The sequence below is a fragment of the Ctenopharyngodon idella genome, chromosome 1 (genome assembly GCF_019924925.1).
Source record: "Ctenopharyngodon idella isolate HZGC_01 chromosome 1, HZGC01, whole genome shotgun sequence".
Classification (NCBI taxonomy): domain Eukaryota; kingdom Metazoa; phylum Chordata; class Actinopteri; order Cypriniformes; family Xenocyprididae; genus Ctenopharyngodon; species Ctenopharyngodon idella.
In genome coordinates, this window is record NC_067220.1 from 22,491,645 (window position 1) to 22,514,716 (window position 23,072).

The 23,072-nt window shown below is 35.2% G+C and overlaps 3 protein-coding genes across 3 annotated transcripts; all 3 read left to right on the forward strand.

Annotated features, from left to right (window-relative positions):
* Positions 1-802: 802 nt before the first annotated feature.
* On the forward strand, positions 803-5,825 carry ndufb6 (NADH:ubiquinone oxidoreductase subunit B). Its single transcript, XM_051893798.1, has 4 exons — positions 803-1,098; positions 1,267-1,359; positions 5,382-5,426; positions 5,674-5,825. Exons 1-4 carry the CDS (start codon positions 919-921, stop codon positions 5,743-5,745), a joined length of 390 nt encoding a protein of 129 aa, XP_051749758.1. The 5' UTR covers positions 803-918; the 3' UTR covers positions 5,746-5,825.
* Positions 5,826-6,752: 927 nt separating this feature from the next.
* toporsa (topoisomerase I binding, arginine/serine-rich a) lies at positions 6,753-15,153 on the forward strand. The gene is made up of 6 exons (XM_051893618.1): positions 6,753-7,439; positions 7,546-7,608; positions 8,226-12,093; positions 14,251-14,337; positions 14,557-14,615; positions 14,985-15,153. The coding sequence occupies exon 3, from the start codon at positions 8,229-8,231 to the stop codon at positions 10,866-10,868; it is 2,640 nt and encodes an 879-aa protein (XP_051749578.1). The 5' UTR covers positions 6,753-7,439; positions 7,546-7,608; positions 8,226-8,228; the 3' UTR covers positions 10,869-12,093; positions 14,251-14,337; positions 14,557-14,615; positions 14,985-15,153.
* On the forward strand, positions 11,954-22,650 carry mtap (methylthioadenosine phosphorylase). The gene is made up of 8 exons (XM_051893720.1): positions 11,954-12,093; positions 14,251-14,337; positions 14,557-14,615; positions 14,985-15,152; positions 19,259-19,361; positions 19,451-19,690; positions 22,018-22,140; positions 22,289-22,650. The coding sequence occupies exons 1-8, from the start codon at positions 12,043-12,045 to the stop codon at positions 22,325-22,327; spliced, it is 870 nt and encodes a 289-aa protein (XP_051749680.1). The 5' UTR covers positions 11,954-12,042; the 3' UTR covers positions 22,328-22,650.
* The last annotated feature ends 422 nt before the right edge of the window (positions 22,651-23,072 follow it).

The following is a 23,072-nucleotide window of genomic DNA, read 5'->3' on the forward strand; positions in this document are numbered from 1 at the left end:
TTAGGACATTTTTAGGAACTAAACTTTGGAAAAATGGTAGGGCAGAGGGATACAGGTTTTACCCCTTTATTATTTTTATTTACATAAGTTATCCTCTTGGCATGTATAAATTATAAGTAAAACTAATGTATCTAATTATGAGTCATATATGTTTCCTTTCTATCTCTACTTGTCTGTCAAAATAGAGGCAAACCAGCCCATAAATATAAAATAAAAGCAGTGTTGTGTCCATTTGTATTTTAAATAGAGAAAATTACATAAATTAGTTGTTTCATATGTAATCAAATTTAATAATGCATAATCCCATTCCAGAGTCTTACTGTGCTAAACGTTTTTCAGAGTTTCTTAAAGATACCCATAAACTAGCCATGATGAGGTTTGATATTCATAATGTTAGTAGCAGTAAAATAATTTGTTTTCTTTATAGAAGAAAAGGAAAGTTTACAAAATGTATCCTTGTGCAGTGTAGCATGGCATTGTAACTTTCCTGAGGTGTGATCTGAAAGGCAGCAGACAGGAAAAAAATATAGACAAATTCGGAACTGGTAAAATTTTTCGATGATATAACGAAATATTTGTAATTTATATGTCAGCAAAGATGCTTTTGGCGCCTAGATGAAGAGTAGAGCCTAACCAGAAGAGTCTAACAGGGCCATGCTACCGATACTACCCAACTAAACTTGACCTTTTGTCGCAGGCAGTGGCAAAGCAGTTAATGAGTAACGCACGACCTCGTGTGGTTATTGCTTTTTTTCTGTCATCACAGTGGTTATTTGACTCCAGATCAATAGGTGTCGCAGTGTAAAAGCCCGATATTTATGTCGAGTGTTCTTGAGTTCGCTTTGCACTCTGGGAGGTTTGTCCTCTTCAGATGTCATTGTAAATTCTACTTTATTTGAAAATTAATATAAAACCAGTATGTCTGGATACACAGCGGATGAAAAACTCCGCTTTGAGCAGTTAGCAAAGCTTCGGCGTCAATGGCTTAAAGATCAGGAGCTCAGCCCTCGAGAGCCAGTCACTGCACCCAAAACACCCGGCCGCATTGAGCGATTCTGGGCTGGATTCCTGGAGCCCAAGACACTCTGGAGACTTTATGTGAGTTTATACCATGATATATGATTTTTTTATCCACATTAAACACATCTGGAAAAATGTATGCTGTGTATAAGTAACATGCATTGAACTGTAAATAAGCATTTTAACGGCAGTATATTATTATAACATGCAGTTTTGTCTTATCTTCTTTTTGTGCGGACGAACCAGACATTTAAAGCCTATAATGCCAGTGTTTTTGCCATCACGCGGATTCTGATCCCAGCCTGGGTCGTGCATTACTATATGAAGTACCACGTCGCTGTAAGTGCATACTGACATACTGTTTCTTCAAGTGTGACTTGCTTTCTTTGATTCAATTACCTAAGAATTACCGTGACAATTATAACCTTCGTGTCATTGTGTGTGTGTGTGTGTGTGTGTGTGTGTGTGTTCATAAGAATGTACATTATTTTATGAAAAGTTATGAAATTACTTTAAAAATGTGGGTACAACACTCATGTCATGATTCGGTTCAATACTATACTGATCATGATACTTTAAACAAAGTCAAAATAGAGTTGAAGGTTTTTTTATTATTTGTAACACTTTTAAAGCCCTTTGTTGTTAACATTAGTTAATGCATTAACTAACATGAACTAACAATGAGCAGTATATTTTTAAAGCATTTATTAATCTTTGTTAATGTTAGTAAAATGTTATAGTTTTTTTTTTTTTCATGTTCACACAGTGCATCAACAAATGTTTAACAATTACAATTTGATTTTAATAATGTATTGGTAAATGTTAAAATTAACTAAATTTACTTTATTTTAACTCTATTTACTTCATATTAACTAATGTAGTTAACTAATCTTAATAAATGAAACCTTATTTTAAATTGTTACCAAATTATTAGTTCTAGGGTATATGATAAACAGTTATCAAAAAGTACTGTTAATTAAAATGCTAAATTTGGTATTACATCAGGCGTGGACTTGAATAGGCTTAAACTTGCACTCACCAATGTACAGGGCAACGCTGACACCAGAATAGAAATATTCATCATTCTGCTTGGCTAAAAATACAAAATGATATGCTGACACTCTGTCTCTGACTACAAACATTTAAAGTTATAAATAATGTATTTTTATTAAAAAATATATTGTATATTTACTTTATTATTCATAATTAATAAACATGGAAGCTCAAATGTGCAGAGGTGTTTCCAGAGTTTGATAATCACAGATCAGCATCAGCATCAAAACATTCATATTTATTTATTTGTTTTCTTTACTCATAGAATGTAGAAAACACTATTGTAAGTATGTGCAGCAGATCATTTCATTAGTTCAATATTAAAATGTAAGCTTTTTTTTTTTTTTTTAGATATCAAAACTGGTTACTGTTTGGGTGATGACATTGACAAACTCCATATTTTTAAGTTTATATTTTATTTGACACTTGACCATACTTCATTTCTATTAAAATTTCTGAAATAAATATACACTCACAAAAAAAAAAAAAATAAAATAAAAAAATATTTCTTTGAAATACAAAGCTGGCACCTGAAGTCCCATCACATAAATACAGAAGTGACGTTTGAAATAACCTGTATATAAAAAAACAAAAAACAAATATATAAACATTTTAATTACATTTAAAACCCTCTCCAATCCTATTCCATCAGAGCCCCACAAACCAAATGCATTATGTGTTGCTTACACAAATAAGAATGGGATATGTATCCCCAACAGACTTTTAATCTCCTTTAAAACAAGATTTGATCAAGTGGTGTTCACTAGATGTCACATAGGTCACACAAGTTTGACTCATGCATTTTTGCCAAAGGTGAAGACCGAACTCAGTGTTCTGCAAGACCTCTTTTATTATTTAAACATATTTTATTGAACTGTTCCACTTTTAATGCAAGTAGACAAGTGAGATTTTACCAGAAAAGGTTTTGGAATTTTTATCATACTTTAATATAAATCATCTTGCATAGGGCTGCACAATTAATCGACTTTCTAATCGCGATTACGGATGCCACGATGTCGTATTCGTTCAAAGGCGCGATTACAAGGAAAAATATCCACTTACATTATTCTGCGTGTTTAAGAGGTGTGTTTAGAGCATGTTACGTTGCGAGAGGCGAATCAGGACTACTTCAGAGTATAAAAGGTCTAACCCAGCACAAAAGCACAGAGCTACCAGTGAGGTAGGTGTACGCTGATATGTCGAACGCATGCGAAACGCCAGCACCCGCCATTTTTAAAAAGCGGTGTACACAGCCTAGTGTTGTCAAAAATATCGATATTTCGACACTGAAATATCTGAAACGATATACTCCTTCCTGCAGTATCGATACACTGATACCAGCTGCGCGTTCTTGCTCTCCTCTCTGACAGCGAGTTGAGACGCACGCGCCTCCTCCCAATCGTCTCATGCTCTCCGGTTTAATAGTGTTGGTGTGACCGGGTCTGAATTTCGGCGCGGGACTGCGCATAATTCCGTTCATTCCCGCAGATTTTGCGCTCTGATATACAAGTGCAAAAATAAGCTCTTTTTCACGGCTTATTAATGGTCAAATACACAATGTCACAATGCCCATCTTGGTGAGTATTAACGTAAAACAGTTCAGGAAGAATGTGTCCGTGCGTTCGTCATGTCTTAAAGGGACAGTAGCCGAATAAACGTGCCGCTCTCTGTGTTGTTAATGTTAATAAAACAACAAAAGACAAAGAGAAAATCACTTACTGCTCTTGACTTATTAACTTCTGTAACTTTAATTGATTAATCTGTATTTCATTTTTACAATGAATATTATCCAATGTTATTTTACATTTCATTACTTTGTTTCTTTATTCAGTTTCTTAACTGATTACTACTGTTAGACCTAACTGAAAAAAAGAAAGCAGTCTATTTAATTTCTATCTTTATTCTATTGTATTTATTTGTGCTATTGTTAGTAATTTGTTCATTTGTTCTTATTTTATTACTGTTTACTTGTCTTTTTTTAAATTCAATTTACCATTTGAAATCAAGCTTCCTTGTGCTGTGTGTAAGATATTGCAACAAAATTACCCCATTGTAAAATCAAATACATTGAGTTAGCAAATATTTGTGAGATAATTGTAATGGTAACTGATCAACATTTATATATGAAAAAAGCTAAAAAGCTTTATCTTATAAAGTGATGTCTTCAGAAGAAATTTTTGATTGCCTAGACTTTTAATAGACGGACAAAAAAAAAAAGAATATAAAAAAATATCTATATGATTGTTTTTTTTTCATTGTTCAGCCCGTGGTATCGAAAATGTTATCGAATATCGGTACTTTTCAAGGTATCGTATCGAAGTTAGAAATTCCAGTATCGTGACAACGCCACAGCCTATATATTTACTCCACGAACTAACTCTACAAACATGGAAAAGAGTGATAGACAGACCTCTCAACCTTGCACTGGATTTTCTCTTTAGCCTGACTTTGAGCAGGCCAAGCAAAACATGATTATTGCTTCAAACAATGGTATAAAGCATCATTCAATGTAAATTTTGATAATCGTAATTAATAATCGCAATTACAATTTCAAGGGAATAATTGACAATTATGATTTTTGTCATAATCGTGCAGCCCTAATCTTGCATGATATTAATTGCTGTTTTGTTTGGTTTTAATTTTTATTGTATTTATGCAACTCTTGTATTTTCATAACTATGTTTTTGCTACGAATATAGCCTCAGATGCTGACATGGTGTTAAAAAGCTATACCACTACAGCTTTCAAGTTTTAAATAATTTAAATTATATAAAAGATAACGTTCAATGAATAGGAAAGCCTGTTTTCAGATGTATCTATCTATTGTAACCTACCTCATCAGACAATGATGTATCAGGAAAATTGTGAGACATTCTGGGTTAATCATATTTGATACTAAATTAAATTTGTCTAAACTTTCATTTTGGGTGAACTATACACTATACATATTGTTGCTATTCACAATACATATTTTTGTATTGTGATATACACTGCCTGAGGAGGGGAAAAAAAAAAAAAAAAAAAAAAAATCACTGTTTGGATTTAAATAGGCAAATGCTTAAGAGTATATGATTGGATCATTATTGTAGTGATTATTATGTTTCTAGCATGTTAAATGTTCAGTATAATGGTATTAGAAGCTAATTGTTTTATTTTGGTGAACCAAAGCTATACAAAGACTAAGGGACTGAAATATTACTGTAGCCTTTATGACAGATAAAATAACACTAAACATCTTTGTGTTTTGGTTGATCATTATCATGCTAAAATTTAAAGCTCAAATTGACTGATATTTCTTGTTTCCACAGAAAAGGCCATATGGAATTGTTGAGCTAAAACCCAGACTGTTTCCTGTAAGTATATTTGGTCCAAGCAGTATTATCACACTAATAAACATTTACATTTATTCAGTTAGCAGACAGTTTCATCCAAAGTGACGTATAATTGAGAGCATAGACAAAGGAATATAGTAAAGTAGTCAGTACGCTGTTTTGTAAATTAACATTCAAATAATCATTTATTTTGATGTTTCTAAATGTTCTCATACACATCTTTCTTTGTGCATGTATGTTTTTTTTTTTTTTTTTTTTTTTTTTTCAGGGAGACACCATTTTGGAAACGGGGGAAGTTGTCCCAGATCTTCCTGAAGCAGAGGGTCATGGTCATCATTAAAGATGACCATGATGACTGTTGCACTGGTTGTAAAATTAATGTTTGAGTGAATACTATGTCAATAAAATTTATTATACAGATTCTGTATGCTTTTCCTGTGCTTTCGAGTAACACGCCCCTTTGGTTAGATTACACCTGAATATACACTACCGGTCAAAAGTTTGGAATCGGTAAGGTTTTTAATGTTTTTAAAAGAAGTTTCGTCTGCTCACCAAGGCTGCATTTATTTAATTAAAAATACAGTAAAAACAGTAATATTGTGAAATATTATTACAATTTAAAATAACTGTTTTCTGTTTGAATATATTTTATAAAGTAATTTATTCCTGTGATGGCAAAGCTGAATTTTCAGCATCATTACTCCAGTGTCACATGATCCTTTCAGAAATCATTCTAATATGCTGATTTACTGCTCAAGAAACATTTATGATTATTATCAATGTTGAAAACAGTTGTGTACCTTTTTTTTCAGGATTCCTTGATGAATAGAAAGTTCAAAAGAACAGCATTTATCTGAAATACAAAGCTTTTGTAACATTGTACACTACCGTTCAAAAGTTTAGGGTCAGTAAGAATTTTTATTTTTATTTTTTTGAAAAGAAATTAAAGAAATTAATACTTTTATTCAGCAAGGATGCATTAAATCGATCAAAAGTGACAGTAAAGACATTTATAATGTTACAAAAGATTATATTTCAAATAAATGCTGTTCTTTTGAGCTTTCTATTCATCAATAAATCCTGAAGAAAAATATTGTACACAAATATTTTGTACAATTGTACACAATAAATGTTTCTTGATCAGCATATTAAATGATTTCTGAAGGATCATGTGACACTGAAGACTGGAGTAATGATGCTGAAAATTCAGCTTTGATCACAGGAATAAATTACTTTATAAAATATATTCAAACAGAAAAGTTATTTTAAATTGTAATAATATTTCCCAATATTACTGTTTTTACTGTATTTTTAATTAAATAAATGCAGCCTTGGTGAGCAGAAGAGACTTCTTTTAAAAACATGAAAAATCTTACAGATTCCAAACTTTTGACCAGTAGTGTATTTTCTGGTACTTATTACAAATTACATTACTAAGATTTTGATCAATAAAACTAAGGTTATTTATTAAAAAAAAAAAAAAAAAAAAGATTTAGAAACAACACAAGGAGTCTTAGACATTTGTTACTGCATGGTTTTTATAAAAAACAAAACAATTGAATGCATTAAATGTCAAATAAAACAGATTTCCCGAAGTCTGTTTATAAATTATAATATAATACACCCGGTCGTTGCTATTTTGTCAACAATTCCCTAAAGTTTTCGTGAGTGTTTTAGTATTTTGAAATTATGAAATAAAAACTACGTCTCTATATCATTAACGCTTCACATTTTGCTAACTTTGGACGTTTGTCTTGCATATGGTGGATGTGCTTTTATTTTGAAGTGAAAAACAGGAAGTTCTGAAAGTTTGATAGCATTTCACTTCCGAGATGTTCTTGTTTTGTTACGTCATTATCAACATTGCTTATATAGACCGACAGAGAGAAGTTGGGTCATTTTTGGTTGTTATTAAGCGCATTTTATAGTTGCAGTAAATTGTAAAGGTGTAGCAATAAAATACGTCAGATATAATGTATTTCAGACTTTTTGAATACCGTGTTGATCTTTGAACCGGCACTGGTTTGTTAGGCAGTAAGTTAAATTATTTTCAGGTCACATGTTTTTGTGGATTTTGCATTATTACAATCATTAAACAGTACAAGTCATAATGCTCCTTTTTTTGTTTCGGATACTTAAGCGAGATGGTTCCAGTGGAATCCAGAGGATCTAAGAACTCAAGTTACAACAAATACAAGGAAGTGTAAGTTTAAAACATCATTTTTAAGGGGATATATTAGTATTTCTACTTTATTCGGTTCTGCATAGATTTATTATAGAAATGTATTTATTGCGATTAACACAAAAGCTACTATTACACTGTATAGTACAATACATTCTGTAAGGTATTTTGTAACGACGCAAAATACCGATATTTTGTTGTATCTATTAAAAAGTAGTTCATTACTAATAAGAAAAATTATTAATATGAGTAAACCCTATCACATAAACACTAATATATTAGTAGGCTATTAGTATGTTATCGTTTTTACAGTATATCGTAATTGACGTACAAATGTTTTCTAATATTAAGCAGTGAAGCTGTTTTGTTTAAAAAAAAAAAAAAGAGAGAGAGAGAGAAATAGAACATTATACTATGCTACCTAAAAAGGTTTTCTTTTCCAGAATTTCAGGACAGTATCACTTTGAAATTGTTTGACTTTATACTCCCTAAAAACATCAAAATGAGTTCCAATTCATTCTTTTTCTTTTCATTTATAACGTTATTTAAACGATCTAAACAGTCACATTTAGACAAAAATGTAGCGAATGCTGAGAACAGTACAAGTAGCCTAATGATTCAGATGTTTCTTCCATCAGATTATGGCATCACCACAGATAAAGGAGCGCCCATCAGGTGTTGTGTTAAACACAATATCAAAAGCAGCATCTCCGGAATCAAAGTGCCCAATATGCCTGGATCACTTTAAAAACATATCATATCTTGATGTGTGCCTACATAAGTTTTGCTTCTGCTGCATTCATGAGTGGTCAAAGAATAAAGCAGAATGCCCCTTATGCAAGCAGCCATTTAATTCAATTTATCACACCATTAAATCTGAAGATAACTACAAGAGGTTTGACCTGCGGCCATCTGAAAATGGCTCATTTGGCAACATGGCAGGGCAAAGATTCAGGTATCGCACCACACTTACAGGCGACCGCAGACCAGCACCGAGGAGGACGTCTCCCCCTCCTGACCATGGTGTCATATTTGAGGGCCTGAGAGGATCTCTTCCACAGCGGCACAACAGAGATCTCCATAGCATGATAAGGAGGATGGCAGTTAGGCAAAGAAGAGAGAGTGAGGGCAGGTCGGTGCAAAGCCTTCATGAACAAGAAGTAGTTAAATTCAGACGAGCCTTGTACAGAAGAGGAGTGCGAGTCCAAAGCGTGCAGGATGGTGGCCGTATCAGGGAGACCTCTGCAGAGTTCTTTAAAAGAAATCCTGCTTGTCTCCACAGGCTTGTACCTTGGTTGAGACGAGAGTTGACTGTTCTGTATGGCACCCATGGTTCCCTTGTCAATATAGTGCAGCACATCATCATGACTCTGATTACTCGACATAACTTGGACGACCAGGCTGTTCTACATGAGCTTCGTCCCTTCTTGCTGTCCCACACAGAGCACTTCCTCCATGAGTTTCTTAGCTTTGCTCAATCCCCGTTCAACATGGAGGCATATGACCAGCGTGCTGTTTATGACTTGCCTCGGCCCTCCGGAGAGAGTAGCAGTTCAGAAACATCTGTGATTGCCATCTCTGAGGATGAGAGCGATTCTTTAGTGTCAGGAGCCCAGGATTATGCCACTCCTAGGGTGACCTTAAGCCAAACAGCATGGGATGATGAGACCCCAGGGCCATCCTACTCTTCAGAGACATCTCAGGTATTACCTTTCCATGTGAGGGACTCAGACTCTGATAGTAGTGTAGGGGAAGCAGTAGCGTCTGTTACTGCTGTACCACATCAGGACCGTCCAGCAAATACTGCCACTTTTGCAGTCGAAGAGGAGGATTCCCCTGGCAGTGATGAAGACTGTGTTATTATCGGCTATGTTAAGCCAGTGGCAGAAAGAACACCAGAACTGGTCCAGCTTTCTTCTGATTCCGAACATTCTGAGCAGAATGCAGAGCCGCAAAGCCCTCGAGCACCCCAACACATTCGTTTTACTTCAGAGTCTGATTTGTCACCCACTGTCACTCAGAGACCCTCGGTGAGGCCAACAAGGTGCTCTCGCTCACCTGATGACACCTCTACTCACCTTAGAAAAGAAGATAAATATGGTAAAAGGCATCATGAAAGGGAGTTGTCGGGATCTAGAGAAGGATCCTCACACAGCAACAGGACACACTCTTCCTCTTGTAGCAGGAAGCACCCATTGTCTAAAGAGAGCAAGCATAAGTGGAACCAAGGAAAGGAGACAAGTCGCCACAGCTCTTCTTATTGGCATTCATATAGCCATTATAGTCAGCAAGGCAGCAGCAGGAGATGTTATACAGAGACAAGCTCATCCTACACCAGCTACTACAAAAGTGTATATGATCACTCTCATTCTCGATCACACAGAAGAAGGCGAAGCAGGGATCGTGAGGACAGAAGTAATTCAAGGAGCACTTCCAGAATGAAGTCCAGCTCCTCCAGCTGTCAGGAAAGAAGACACTCGAGGAGCAATTCTAAAACCAACTCTTCACATCGTCGGCACAGAAGCCACTCTGAAAGCCATTCTAGAATCAAGTCTTCCAATCATCAGGAAAGAAGTCACTCAAGGAGCAGTTCTAGAATCAAGTCCAGCTCCTCCAATTGTCAGGACAAAAGTCACTCAAAGAGCAGTTCAAGATACAACTTCTCCAATCGTGAGGTCAAAAGTCGCTCAAGGAGCAATTCTAGAATCAACTCTTCCAACTGTCAGGATAGAAGTCGCTCAAGGAGCAATTCTAGAATCAACTCCAACTCCTCACATCAGACATCACTGCATGATGAATATGGCAGGAAAAGAAAGTACAAAACAAAGCATTATGAGGAACCCTCAAGGAAAAGTCCTAGTAAGTTGTTCGCCGATTCCGCTGAAGAAGGTGCAAAAAAGAAAAACAAGAAGCATCACAAAAGGTTCAAGAGGAAAAGTAGGAGTCCAAGTGTAGATGACAAATCTGAGGGTCACAGTAGGAAACATCACAAGAAGAAGAAAAAGAAACACAAGAGGAAGAGCAAGAGACATAATAGTGAGGGGAGGGTGGGAAAGCATAGCCCTGTTCTGATTACAATAACTAGTGACAGTGACAATGCTGACCCCAATGAACCTTCAACAAGTAATGTCTGTGCAGCTAGCTCCACTTTTACAATAGCAAACAGTGCTACAGAAACTCATCCGCCCAAGTCTAGTTTCCTAGACATGGAGCAACAGTCAACTGCTGGAACTGAATATAGTTCAGTGGGTGATGCAGGGAATCACATCCAGACTGATTAACGCCAATGCCTTCGTGATTTTGTATGTTCAATTTAACTGTTATTGAATTCCTCAATTTGTGGCAAATAAAGATTAGCAAAGGACTATTGTTGCAATGCCCAAATGTTTTTTCATTGTTTTATAAATAGAGAAGGGATGCGTTTTAAATGTGATGATTTTGATTTGGGGTTATTTTTATTTTTTTTTTTTGTATAATTGTATAGGATAAATGTTCATGTACATTTGTGATTTTGAAAATGTATTAATTTCAAACTCACCTATGCAAGCAAATTGAGAGTCAACCATTTTCAAGGTTTAGTGTTCTTTTTTATGTTTTTTTTTTTTTTTTTATTTATCTCAAATAAATCGAAAAGAATCATAAAAGTGTATTTATTTTCTTAATGTCCTGTCATAACGTGTTATTTTATATAGCCTACATTGTATTTCTATGTGTAGCCTATGTTTGCTTAAAATAGTCTGGTAGCAGTTTCATGCACAGGCATTCAATATTAATTTTTGGTCCAGTTTACAGTTTTACAGTTCACACAAACTCAATGTATTCCCTCAGATTTCTAAAATATGTTAAGAAAATTCCCCAAAAATTCATCTTTATATTGAATCAATGATGCCAAGCATAGATTTTATCCAGAGGTATGATTTTTTTTTTTTTTGCTAGTGCACAATATACTGTATAAATTATTTTTAAAGGTAAAAGAATGTAAAATGCTATAGAAAAAAAGTACATTTGATGTGATCTGTGGCAAAATCCATTTTTGTTTGCTGAGATAATGCATTTTGTATTGCGTTCATATCACATTATTTCAGTGTGTTTTTCTTTTTAAATCATGCTAATGACATTATTATTATGACGAGTTTTCTTGATGGCGTTTTAGTGGGCTAAATCGTGCACCTTAATGTTTTAAGATATTTTATGGATTATAGTGGTACCAAAAAAAAAAAAATGCTTTAATTACATCCCATAACACAAAGTCTAACAGTGGCGTTGTCGTTATACTGTATTGTTTTCTGGTTATCTTCTCTTGGATCTACACTTGTGGGGTTCAAAATTATTTAAAATTAATTATTACTTTGGTTTAGTTAAGTCACAGTAGGCGGCGCTACTGCATTTGTTTCGTTTGCGCAGCGGAAACAAGAAAACAAGAAAGAACTAGTAGGAAGCTGATGTTTTAGGCTAATGCTACACTTGGAAGCATTGAAGAAAATGGCATCGGACAGTCACGTAAAGGTAAAGTGAACATTATCATCATGAAATTTGACACGAGTTATATAAGAAAAAAGTTCATAAGACGGGGTACTGCAGTGCTTCACGTCAACGCGCGAAAGAACCAAATGTTTCATTACTTGGATTCTTAAAATAATCATCAAGTTTATAATAATATCTCTATATTGTAATCGTTAGAATACAGCACTTCTCTTTCCTTCCAAGGCAGCAGCCCGTTTCGCACTTTATAGAGCATGATGAAAACCTGATATGCCCACATGCTTCACCGCTAAACAGTGTTTCCTGCCTGCTTCATGATAGAGAGATCATGTCGCTAGCCAATACCGCGAGTGTACCTCAAGGGGGCGCCATGTGGTCGTGTGCACTGTGTAGTCATAGCCAAAGAATTTTGGCAGTGACATAAATTTTGTATTTCGCCAAGTTTGCTGCTTTAATATTTGTAGATTTTTCTCCCCCACGTTTCCATTGTATACTGTAAAACAATGATAATTTCATATGTTTTAAATGCTTTTATTGGCAAAAACATTGCATATATGCAAAGAGTCAATATTTACAGTGTTGACCCTTTTTCTTCATAACCTCTGCAATTTTCTCTGGCATGCTGGATATTAGCTTCTGGGCCAAATCCTGACTGATGGCTATCCATTCCCATTATTGCCTTATTAGTGTTTGGAGTTGATCGCAGTTTGTGGGCTTCTGCTTTTGTATTTATTTCTTTATTAGATATTTTTTAAACTTTGGTGTTAATTGTGCAACCTTATTGCAGTGTTACTGACATACTGACCATTCAAAATGTTAGATCAGTAAGATTTTTTTAATGTTTTTAAAAGAAGTCTCTTCTGCTCACCAAGGCTGCATTTATTTGATCCAAAATACAGCAAAAACAGTAATATTGTGAAATACTATTCAATATTTAAAATAACTGTTTTCTATTTGAATATATTTTACAAAGTAATTTATTCCTGTGATGGCAAAGCTGAATTTTCAGCATCGTTACTCCAGTCTTCAGTGTCACATGATCCTTCAGAAATCATTCTAACATGCTGATTTGCTGCTCAAGAAATTTTTATTATTATAATCAATGTTGAAAACAGTTGTGTACTTTTCTCCAGGATTCTTTGATGAGTAGAAAGTTCAAAAGAGCAGCATTTATCTAAAAATAGAAAGCTTTTGTAACATTTAATACACTACCGTTCAAAAGTTTGGGATCAGTAAGAATTTTTGAAATGAAAGAAATTAATACTTTTAATTTAGCAAGGATGTATTAAATTGATCAAAAGTAACAGTAAAGACATTTATAATGTTACATGTTATAATGTTATGTTGATGTCAAAGCTTTCTATTTCAGATAAATGCTGTTCTTTTGAACTTTATATTCATTAAAAAATCCTGAAAAAAAAAAAATTGTACACAACTGTTTTCAACATTGATAATTGTACACTGTACACTGAATAAAGAGCAATCATGCTTCCATGGATAGACTACAGAGTGCACTTTTCCAACTGACCCTAAACTAACTTTTATTCAGTGAATACAAAACAAAACAAAAAAAACCTATAAAATCTCTTTGTTCTCTTTCTCTAGTTCATGGTTCCTTCACTGGTGACTGAAACCTCAGTGTATTATCCCTAATAACTATATTTATTAATTTATACCAAACATTTTATAACACACTTCTGCATGACCTAAGGGTCTTTATCTTTTTTCACTTTAAATAAAACCCATATCAATTTTTGCAATACAGTCTCCAAATTGTTTTATGTTTTTGTCCCCTGATGGACAACTGCTGCATATAAACATAACAAAACACCAACATAAAGTCCAGGCCTGGTCCTCTCTCATATTTTACTGTAGTCACTCCTCCTTTTATCCTTCCAGAGCTCCTCTGTGGGACTTGAGACCGGTGTGGCACGCAGGTGACGCTCATTAACACTCACGCCACCGGCCTCGCTCTTGTTCCCACAGCTATTGGCCCTGCCCTACTTGCCACAAACAAGAATTGTCCATTTTGTTTTATGGTGAAACAAAACCGCATCCTACTGTACATGATTTGTGTCAATATAAAATAATTGCGAGTGTTGGAAATGTTTCAAATGAAGCAAACAACTGCAGACGCCATCCCGCCTTCAGATATGTCTATAATATATCATGTTTTCATAGATAGGAATAATTGGTGGATCTGGCCTTGATGATCCAGACATCCTGGAGGGAAGAACAGAACGATATGTAGTCACACCATTTGGAAAGGTGAGTGTCTGCACCCTGTCTGCTGTGCTTTCTAACATGCTTGTTTATAAGAGAGCACATTTGGAAATTAATGTATGCATTTGCTTGAATTAAACTGAGAAGTTGAAAAAAAATCATTAAATAACTAGGATTTTGCTTGGATGTGGTCAACAATAGTATATCACAGATGGGCAGAGCCAGAAGTTTATTTATTCACACTCATTTTCTCTCTTTTGACAGCCGTCTGATGCTCTAATTTTGGGCAAAATAAAGAATGTTGAATGTGTGCTTCTTGCAAGGTAATTACACTGGTGTGTATATACAGTAGATTTGCATTGACTAAAGGCTGATGTATACTTCTGCGTCTGACCTACGCCGTAGCCTCTGCGCCATAGGTGTGCAGTTTTCATTTATACTTTTGCGCTGTTGTCCGCGTTGATGTGCAATTACACATTTAGGGAGAGGTTCTAGCAGACCAACCACAGTCCTTGTGGTCCGCATAGAATTGACGTGCTGTTACAATTTTGGAGAGGACAACCTACGACAGGCGTAGTTTCGACGCAGAAGTGTAAATCAGCCTTTATACTTGAAATTTCTGCTGGTTTTATATTTATGAAGGACAAAAGTCTAATCTAGAACTCCCCACCCCCCTCCCCTCCCCCCACAAGGCATGGGAGACAACACACCATCATGCCCACAAATGTCAATTATCAGGCCAATATTTGGGCATTGAAGGAAGAGGGCTGCACTCACCTGTTAGTCACCACAGCATGTGGTTCTCTCAGAGAGGACATCCAGCCTGGGGACATTGTTTTGATTGACCAGTTTATTGATAGGTAAGTGTTTATTTCTCTATAATCATTTGACATTACACTTTTAATTTCACACTTAAAAGAATATTTTAAAGACAAAATAGGTGGACTATCAACAGTTGGAGGAAATACAGAGCTTCTTAACAATATTGTATGAAGAAAACACTGAGACATCCTTTGTTGAAGGTATTAAGAGTCGACTCCCACACTAGAGCTATTCAGAGTCAAGGAATATTCTTTTGGATTCGACTCCTCGTCCAGACACAATATTAACCCATTTTTGCCCAAATTTTTCTAAATGGTTTCATGCATATAGTCCTGTTAATAGTGTCCTATGTGAACATGTTCTGCATTTATTTTCTTCATGTTTTTTTTTTCTTAAAAATCGTATTTGAATGTGCGGCAACTATAGTTGCCGGTGGGCAAATATGTTGTATGCAGCCCTTCAATGTCAAATTTGAATAGGAGAACTGGCATCTAACTCAAAATAACTGCTTTCAACAGATCAATCAAAGTCAAAGAACATTCGGTGCAAACCCAAAAAAGCTGCATCTAGCTTATAATCTCATGAATATGAAAACACAACAACCAACAAATAAATTTGTCTTAAAGTGGTAGAACATAGTGCAGACCAAAAAGTGCAGCCATTAATTTGCACCAATAGGGCACTGTGAATCAAAAAGTTAAATTACATCGTTCATTAGAAAAAATTACATATATATGTGACCCTGGACCACAAAACCAGTCATAAGTCGAACAAGTATATTTGTAGCAATAGCCAACAATACATTGTATGGGTCAAAATTATCTTTTTTTCTTTTATGCCAAAAATCATTAGGATATTAAGTAAAGATCATGTTCCATGAAGATATTTTGTAAATTGTCTACCATATAAATATATATATATATATATATATATATATATATATATATATATATATATAATCAAAAATTTCATTTTGTGAGTGGATATACATTGCTAAGGAGTTCGTTTGGACAACTTTAAAGGCGATTTTCTCAATATTTAGATTTTTTTGCACCTTCAGATTCCAGATTTTCAAATAGTTGTATCTCGGCCAAATGTCCCATCCTAACAACCCATACATCAATGGAAAGCTTATATATATTCAGCTTTCAGATGATGTATAAATCTCACTTTCAAAAAATTGACCCTTATGACTGGTTTTGTGGTCCAGGGTCACATATAACAAAAAATAAATAAATAAACAAACAAATAACAATATATAATATGTAACAATATTACATATAATGAAAGCAAAAAGCACTAAACAAGACCAATAACCTTGATTTATTAACCCATTACACACAGTATACCCCATTTCCCCATGATTTATGTACTTACAAGTCATTTGCCCACCGGCAACTATAGTTGCTGCTTGGACTTTTGACTAAGTATACAAAAAACTATAGATCTCTTGTAAGATTTGTTTTGTTTGGATGATTCTAGAGACCTTCATGATTATGTAGATATATATATGTCAACAAAAAATAATTATTAGTAACATGAAAATTGCCTTTCTTTGGGAGGGTTTGCCTTTGCCATGCTTCCTGGAAGTAGGGGTAGGAAGTTGATGTGACAGGAACCTCATGTGACAGGAATGAAGTGAATACCATTTTTTTTGTTCTTGAAATCCTTTATTTGGTTGATTGCTTGCATGTCATTGAGACATAAAACATAAGTAACATCTAGAAAAATACTTACAAAAGGAAAATGACAACTATACACTGCGGCAACTATAGTTGCCAGTGGGCTTAAATGGGTTAAAACTGATATCGCTAAACAAACCAGAAATTTAAGATAAAATCTTCTGCTTTTTTCTTGTTTTGCTTTGGAATGATTAATAACAATGCTGTATGTAATTTTTTGACTGTACTAAAGCATAAAAATAATATGTTTGCAAGTATATAGGAAACATGCTAAGTTCACATACTCGTTTCTCTGAAAAACAATGCTGCAGCCAGTTATTTTACATTGAAATGTGCGTTCCGTGTCGGAATGTCTGTTTTTGTTTTGGTCTATGTGATTCCGCCCACTGCCAATTTACCCAGTAGTATTTCGACGCCCCTTGTTGCCAGTTGGTGGAAAACACAGTGTATTGCAGGCATGGAAGCCAGCAAACAAACTAGGTCATAGATCGCAGATTCTACCCAACCTAAAATGCCTCACCATCCATCTAAAAATCTCTTTGAACGGGAGCATATTAAAATGTGGATAAATCAACTCATCAACTTGCATTGTAAGTCTCCTCGCCTTCCATTGTCAATTGCGCTCGATCCTGTTGCGTGTCCTCAAACTGGCAACCCGCATGAGCATCATGTCTAAGGAGGAGGGGGTGGGGGAAACGACTCTCTCCAATATTTTGAATTTGGACTGCAGTACCCATTTCAGTCTTTAGCTGTCAATGAGACATACTGCACCTTTAATTTGAATGTCAAAAATTTGAATGAAAATTTCTATTCACTTTTGTGCTTTAGGGGAGTTAAAGTTCAGTCAGTTGACACAGAGTTTACTGAAGACTAAGTTCTGAAGACTTCCAAAGGCCGTAGTTGGAGTAAGAGGATCCAGCCTCGAACTAACACTGAAACACTAGTACCTTTTAATGTTGTCAAAAGTGCCAACTTCGGTACCAAGTCAGTTCTGAAATTTAAAAAATGTAACGATGCCAGCATTTGTCCCTAGTATTTTGAACACTGTTGAGCAGATTCTTAAACACTTCTGATTGGCCATTGTGTTCACGCGCTCAACAGATATGTCTGTGATTGGCTACAATGATCAACACTTCAAAAATATGTTGTAAATTCACAGAGCGCTTACACAGATACACACGGGAGCATTTGAAAGCAGGCGTCTGTCAGCGGATATATTAGGGATCTGCTGCATTTTCACGTCTATGCTCAAAAAGGGGGGTGACAGTTAAGGGGTTAAAAATATGATTTCCAATTCATTATATAATATAAGAAGAGGAATCCACCCCCTTTAGTGCTCCCTGGGAAACTAATCCATTCCAGTTAAATCAAATCTTTTATTAAACTTTAATATTCAGGGAACACAGTTAGCTTACATTTTATTTGCTTTTGAGTGATCTGGCATAAAGACAAGTACCTCTGTCTTTTATTAGAAAGTCTTTACATTCATTGGCCCATTGGGTCATGCTTAGTGAATTAATGTCAAAAGTAGGCCAAACTGCTTTAACCCGTCTGCCCATGACAAAACCTGATTTTTTAACAATTGGTATAGTGGCCACTGTCAGTGTTTGTGTTTTGAACTTGGAGCAACACATAAATCATGCATTTTTAATGTGGACCATTCCGGAGCAGGTTAGCCATGTAGCGCAAGTTACCATGGCGGTAAAAACCACTCCACCTTTTTGAGAACGAAAGTATGATAAAATTCATCTCAAACTTACCTGGGCAGCCACGGAAACCAGCTGTGTGTGACAGGCCTCTTGTTGTAACAAAACTGCTTAAATTGTAGCCAGGAGTGAAAAATCCCCATTTCATTTTAATTTTACCTGAGAATTATTATTAAATTATGATTCTTGATGGTTATATCTTCAGAGATAGTTAAATTAAGAGCTTTTAGAAATGTGTTTTGAGGAAAATAAATTTTATATTTTAGCTAAATGTCACAACCTTTGAGAGAAGAGAAACATTTCCTTTTTCATAAGAATTACATTATTTTGAACAACACATGCAGACAAATTCTTAAGAGGGTCGCACACTGGATACATCTGGCAAATAATACACCGGCGTAATATTCAAACACATTGTTTTCTATTAGTATACTATACACACACACCAGCTCCACCGCTTGGCTTAAAATCCTGCTGTTGGTGTTATTGGACCGTTTTGTCATACATCAAACTCTAAACTCATTGACGCCACTTTGTTCATTGTTGAAGTAAGCATTCACCTGTATGGTGATTAGAACCACCTTGAACTTGAGGACGCGAGTACAGAATGATGTGTCCAGTGTGCGATACTTGCTTCTCGTCTGGTGTGCAAGCTTTATTGTTCCTCACAATGCACCTTATCAGTTTGATGCATATTCTTTTTCATTTTCTTCTTAATTTCTACACCAAAATGTCCCACACCACCCTGAATTCAAGGACAACAAAACGTGTTCAGACATTCTATGACGGGCAGCCCACCAGCCCCCCAGGTGTGTGTCACATCCCTATGGCTGAACCTTTCTGCAACAAGACTAGAGAGGTTAGTGACATTTCCCAGCTGTGTCTCTCCCACTCCTTATTGCTCATCTTGTCTTATTCTCTTCACCTTTTACTTACCTCCTCTTGTAGGTTCTCATGGAGGTTGCCCAGGCACTCGGTGTGAAGTGTCATACTCGAGGGACAATGGTGACCATAGAGGGTCCTCGTTTCTCCTCTCGGGCAGAGAGCCTTATGTTCAGACAGTGGGGTGCTGATGTCATTAACATGACCACAGTACCGGAGGTGGTTCTTGCCAAGGAGGCCGGGCTGTGCTATGCTAGTATTGCAATGGCAACTGATTATGACTGCTGGAAAGAGCATGAAGAGGCGGTGAGCAGATAGAAGCTTCTGTCTGTCTGTGTGCATGTTTGTGTGTGTACCTACTTAACCATATTCATTTTTTTTCGGTTGGACCGTTTTTACATATTGTTTGTAAAAACAATATATAAATAATGGGGCTGGGTCGATATATCGATTCTCGATCGATACAATGAATCTGGATCAATCCTAATTATTTTCTCTCTCTAATCGATTCTGAGCTTAGTTTTAACAGCCGATGGCACTCTAGGCTAATTTTTAACCGCACACTCTCAAACGCTCACGAAGAAGACTGCTGGACAGTCATGTAAGTGGTTAAATATACTTGCACCTCGGCTCAGAATGATTTTATGATGCGAGAATTATAATTCACTTCAACCTTTTCGAACTTTATGAATGATTATTTTAGGTTTAAGTGGTGTGTGTAAAGGAACTGGAAAACTAAGCTCAGAATCGATTCGAGAGAGAATCGCGATACATTGAAAAATATCATTACCGCTCCAGATTCTTCATATTGTGAATCGAGATTTGATGTATTGTCTCAGCCCTAATAAAGTAAATGTTTTTTTTAAATTGTAAAAATACTGTAAGTTTTCTGTCAGCAGACCCCCGTTTGAAAATTATATAGGTTATAGCATTTATAATAATAAGCTGTAAATTAAGTTTCTAGAATGTAGCCGTTAGATAAGTAAACATGTAAACACATAGGTTTAGTAGCTTTACAAGTAAAAATCTAATATTAGTTCTTACATTATCCAGTCCATTTTGTTTTTGTGTTCTTCAGTTGAGTCAGTTGAGTTCACGCCATTATTCCCTCTAAGCTGTGCACATGCACAGCTGCACGCTTCTGATGTTACTCCCACACAGACCAAAAAGATTCTGTGCAGGAGGCAAACTCATAAAATTTCTTCAATCAGGGCTATGTAAATGGCCAGTCCATTTTGTTTTCAGTTTGGAACTGAAACTTAACTGAGCAATTCTGTGCCAAAAATACACATTCAAAAGATTTTGAGTGCAAAGTGTTACCAAACACTGTCTGATTAATAAACAATTTTTCTTTCTTTGTTTCATAAAGTTTTTTTTTAAGCTACACTATGTAATGTTTGAGTAATTTAGCAATTTACTTTGGGTCAAAGAGAGTTTGATAAATATTTATAACCTTGTACCCATACAAACCCTGGTATTCTGTCCTTATGTTTATGGTAAATGTTGAGTTTTTTTTGTCCGTTCTCTCATCTGCTCATCTGCTACTTCTCTACAATGTAATTAGAGTGCCATAAATGGAAGCATTTGTCTCTTGGTTACACATGCCACATAAAAGCCCTTTGATATTAAAAAAAGTTTTTTTTAATAGTTAATTCTCATTGTAATTATACCATATGAGATTTGACAGTGACGCTGTGTATATAATCTTTTGATGTCATGTCAGAGAAAGGCCATAATAAAGGGCAAATGTGTTTCTCTTGTGTTTATTCATAGTTGTTTGTATCCCATTGGTTTAGAAGGATTGTTATAGGATATTCCTTTTTAAGTCAATAAACTCTCTACTGATTATGGTTTCCGATAGCCGGACAACCGGTTAGGCTGGCAGTTTGAAGCAATGTTTACTTCCCTTCGCAGTTCAGTCCTCCTTCCGAGTTCCTGCTGCTGACCTCTAGTTTTCACTCCCCACTTCACCACATCCTTCCGTCCCTGTCCTGTATTCTCATTCTCTCTCTGACTCATGCACAGACAATCATACACATTTTGCTGCCAGCCAATTAGTCAGTTCCTCTAAAGGAAAACATTGATAATAAAAGAATAGTCTGTAGTTCAGATTTCTTTCTTGATCACATTGATTTTTCTTGTTGCCGTCTTAATTCAGTAGGTTAACTATAGATCCTGTAATAGTCCCCTGCAGAATTTGAATGCACAGTGTAGCTGTAGACAACTATGACTTACAAAGTCAAGCACTAGAGACAATAGTCCATTTGTTGCTTGAGCATAAAATGTCTTCCAGTTTCAGTTTTAACTTGTGACAGGTTATACATGACTCATGGCAACCTTATCTGCATTATCTTGAGTGGCCACAGGCAAATGTGAGACTTAACAGCCTGAAATCTATGTGGGTTTTTTATTTATTTATTTTTTTTTACATTTGTTTGTATAGGTAACATGCAGTTTTAGTAATAAATGTAATCATTTTAAGATCATAATGCATTGCTTCTTTATATCTTATTAGTTTATGATCTCTGGCTTGCTGGTCCATTCATTACCATTATTGTACCATTATTTGTATTTTTCCTATAATTTTTTTTATAAACCTGCATATACCAAACTTAGCTCCTTTTTTATTCTAGGTGTGTGTGGACAATGTTCTGAAAACCATGAAAGAGAACGCAAATAAAGCAAGCAGCATCCTGCTCACAGCAATCCCACAGATCAGCCAGATGGACTGGGGGAGCACAATAAGTGCACAAAAAGTGAGTTTAAAGCTCTTAAAACTAAGTAAATGGCTATTTTTTTATTTTAATATATGTAATTATATGATGAGATATTTTTTCTAAACATTATATGCATACTGAGTTAAAACTTTCCATGTCATAATTTTTGTTTTCTTTTGTTGTCCAGTTGATGTCTCAGTCTTCAGTAATGTTGCCCAAACATTAAAGTACTCTGCCATCAAGGAGCCATGAAGATGTGTTGTCCACAACTGCAATCATGTATCTGTAAACATGTGACATTCTTACCGCTATATTAACCTAAATAAAAAAAGAAAAGGGGTTTGTTTGTCAGCCAGTGATATGAACGTGCAGTTCTTCAAAATACAGTATTTGTTTAAAAAGAAAAAAAGTTGGACATAATGCATGGAAGCATTGGTAGAGGGAATGAACAGGATCTTTTGATTATCAATTTTTTTTTTCAGTGCCTTTTAAATGTAGTAAATGTAGTGTTTTTGGTTATATATAAAGCTATATGCATTTCTCTCATAACCACAATTTGTTTTTTGTTTTTTCCCTATGCAATTTCTATTATTATATTATTCATATTGCCACATTTCAATGAGCAATGCTAAAAACTTCTCCATTTAGAGTCAGCAGCACATTTGTTTTTCCAGAGTTTTGAGAAGAAAAGATTCCAATTTGTAACAAAAAATGGTAAAATGCATAGTTTTCAAAATAATATTTCTGCTTTCATAATGGAGGCCTTTTTAATCTGACTTTGATCTACAATAGTTTCTGACCTAATTCTGTTTTTCCTGTTCTTTTCTTTAGATTAGATCAGCTATACATGTTGCCAACCAAACTGTCCTCTTATTGTATTCTGAATAATACATTGCAGAAATAATTTTACACAATTTCATATGAGATAAACTCCAAGTTAATAGGTAATTCTACAAATAACCAGACATTTT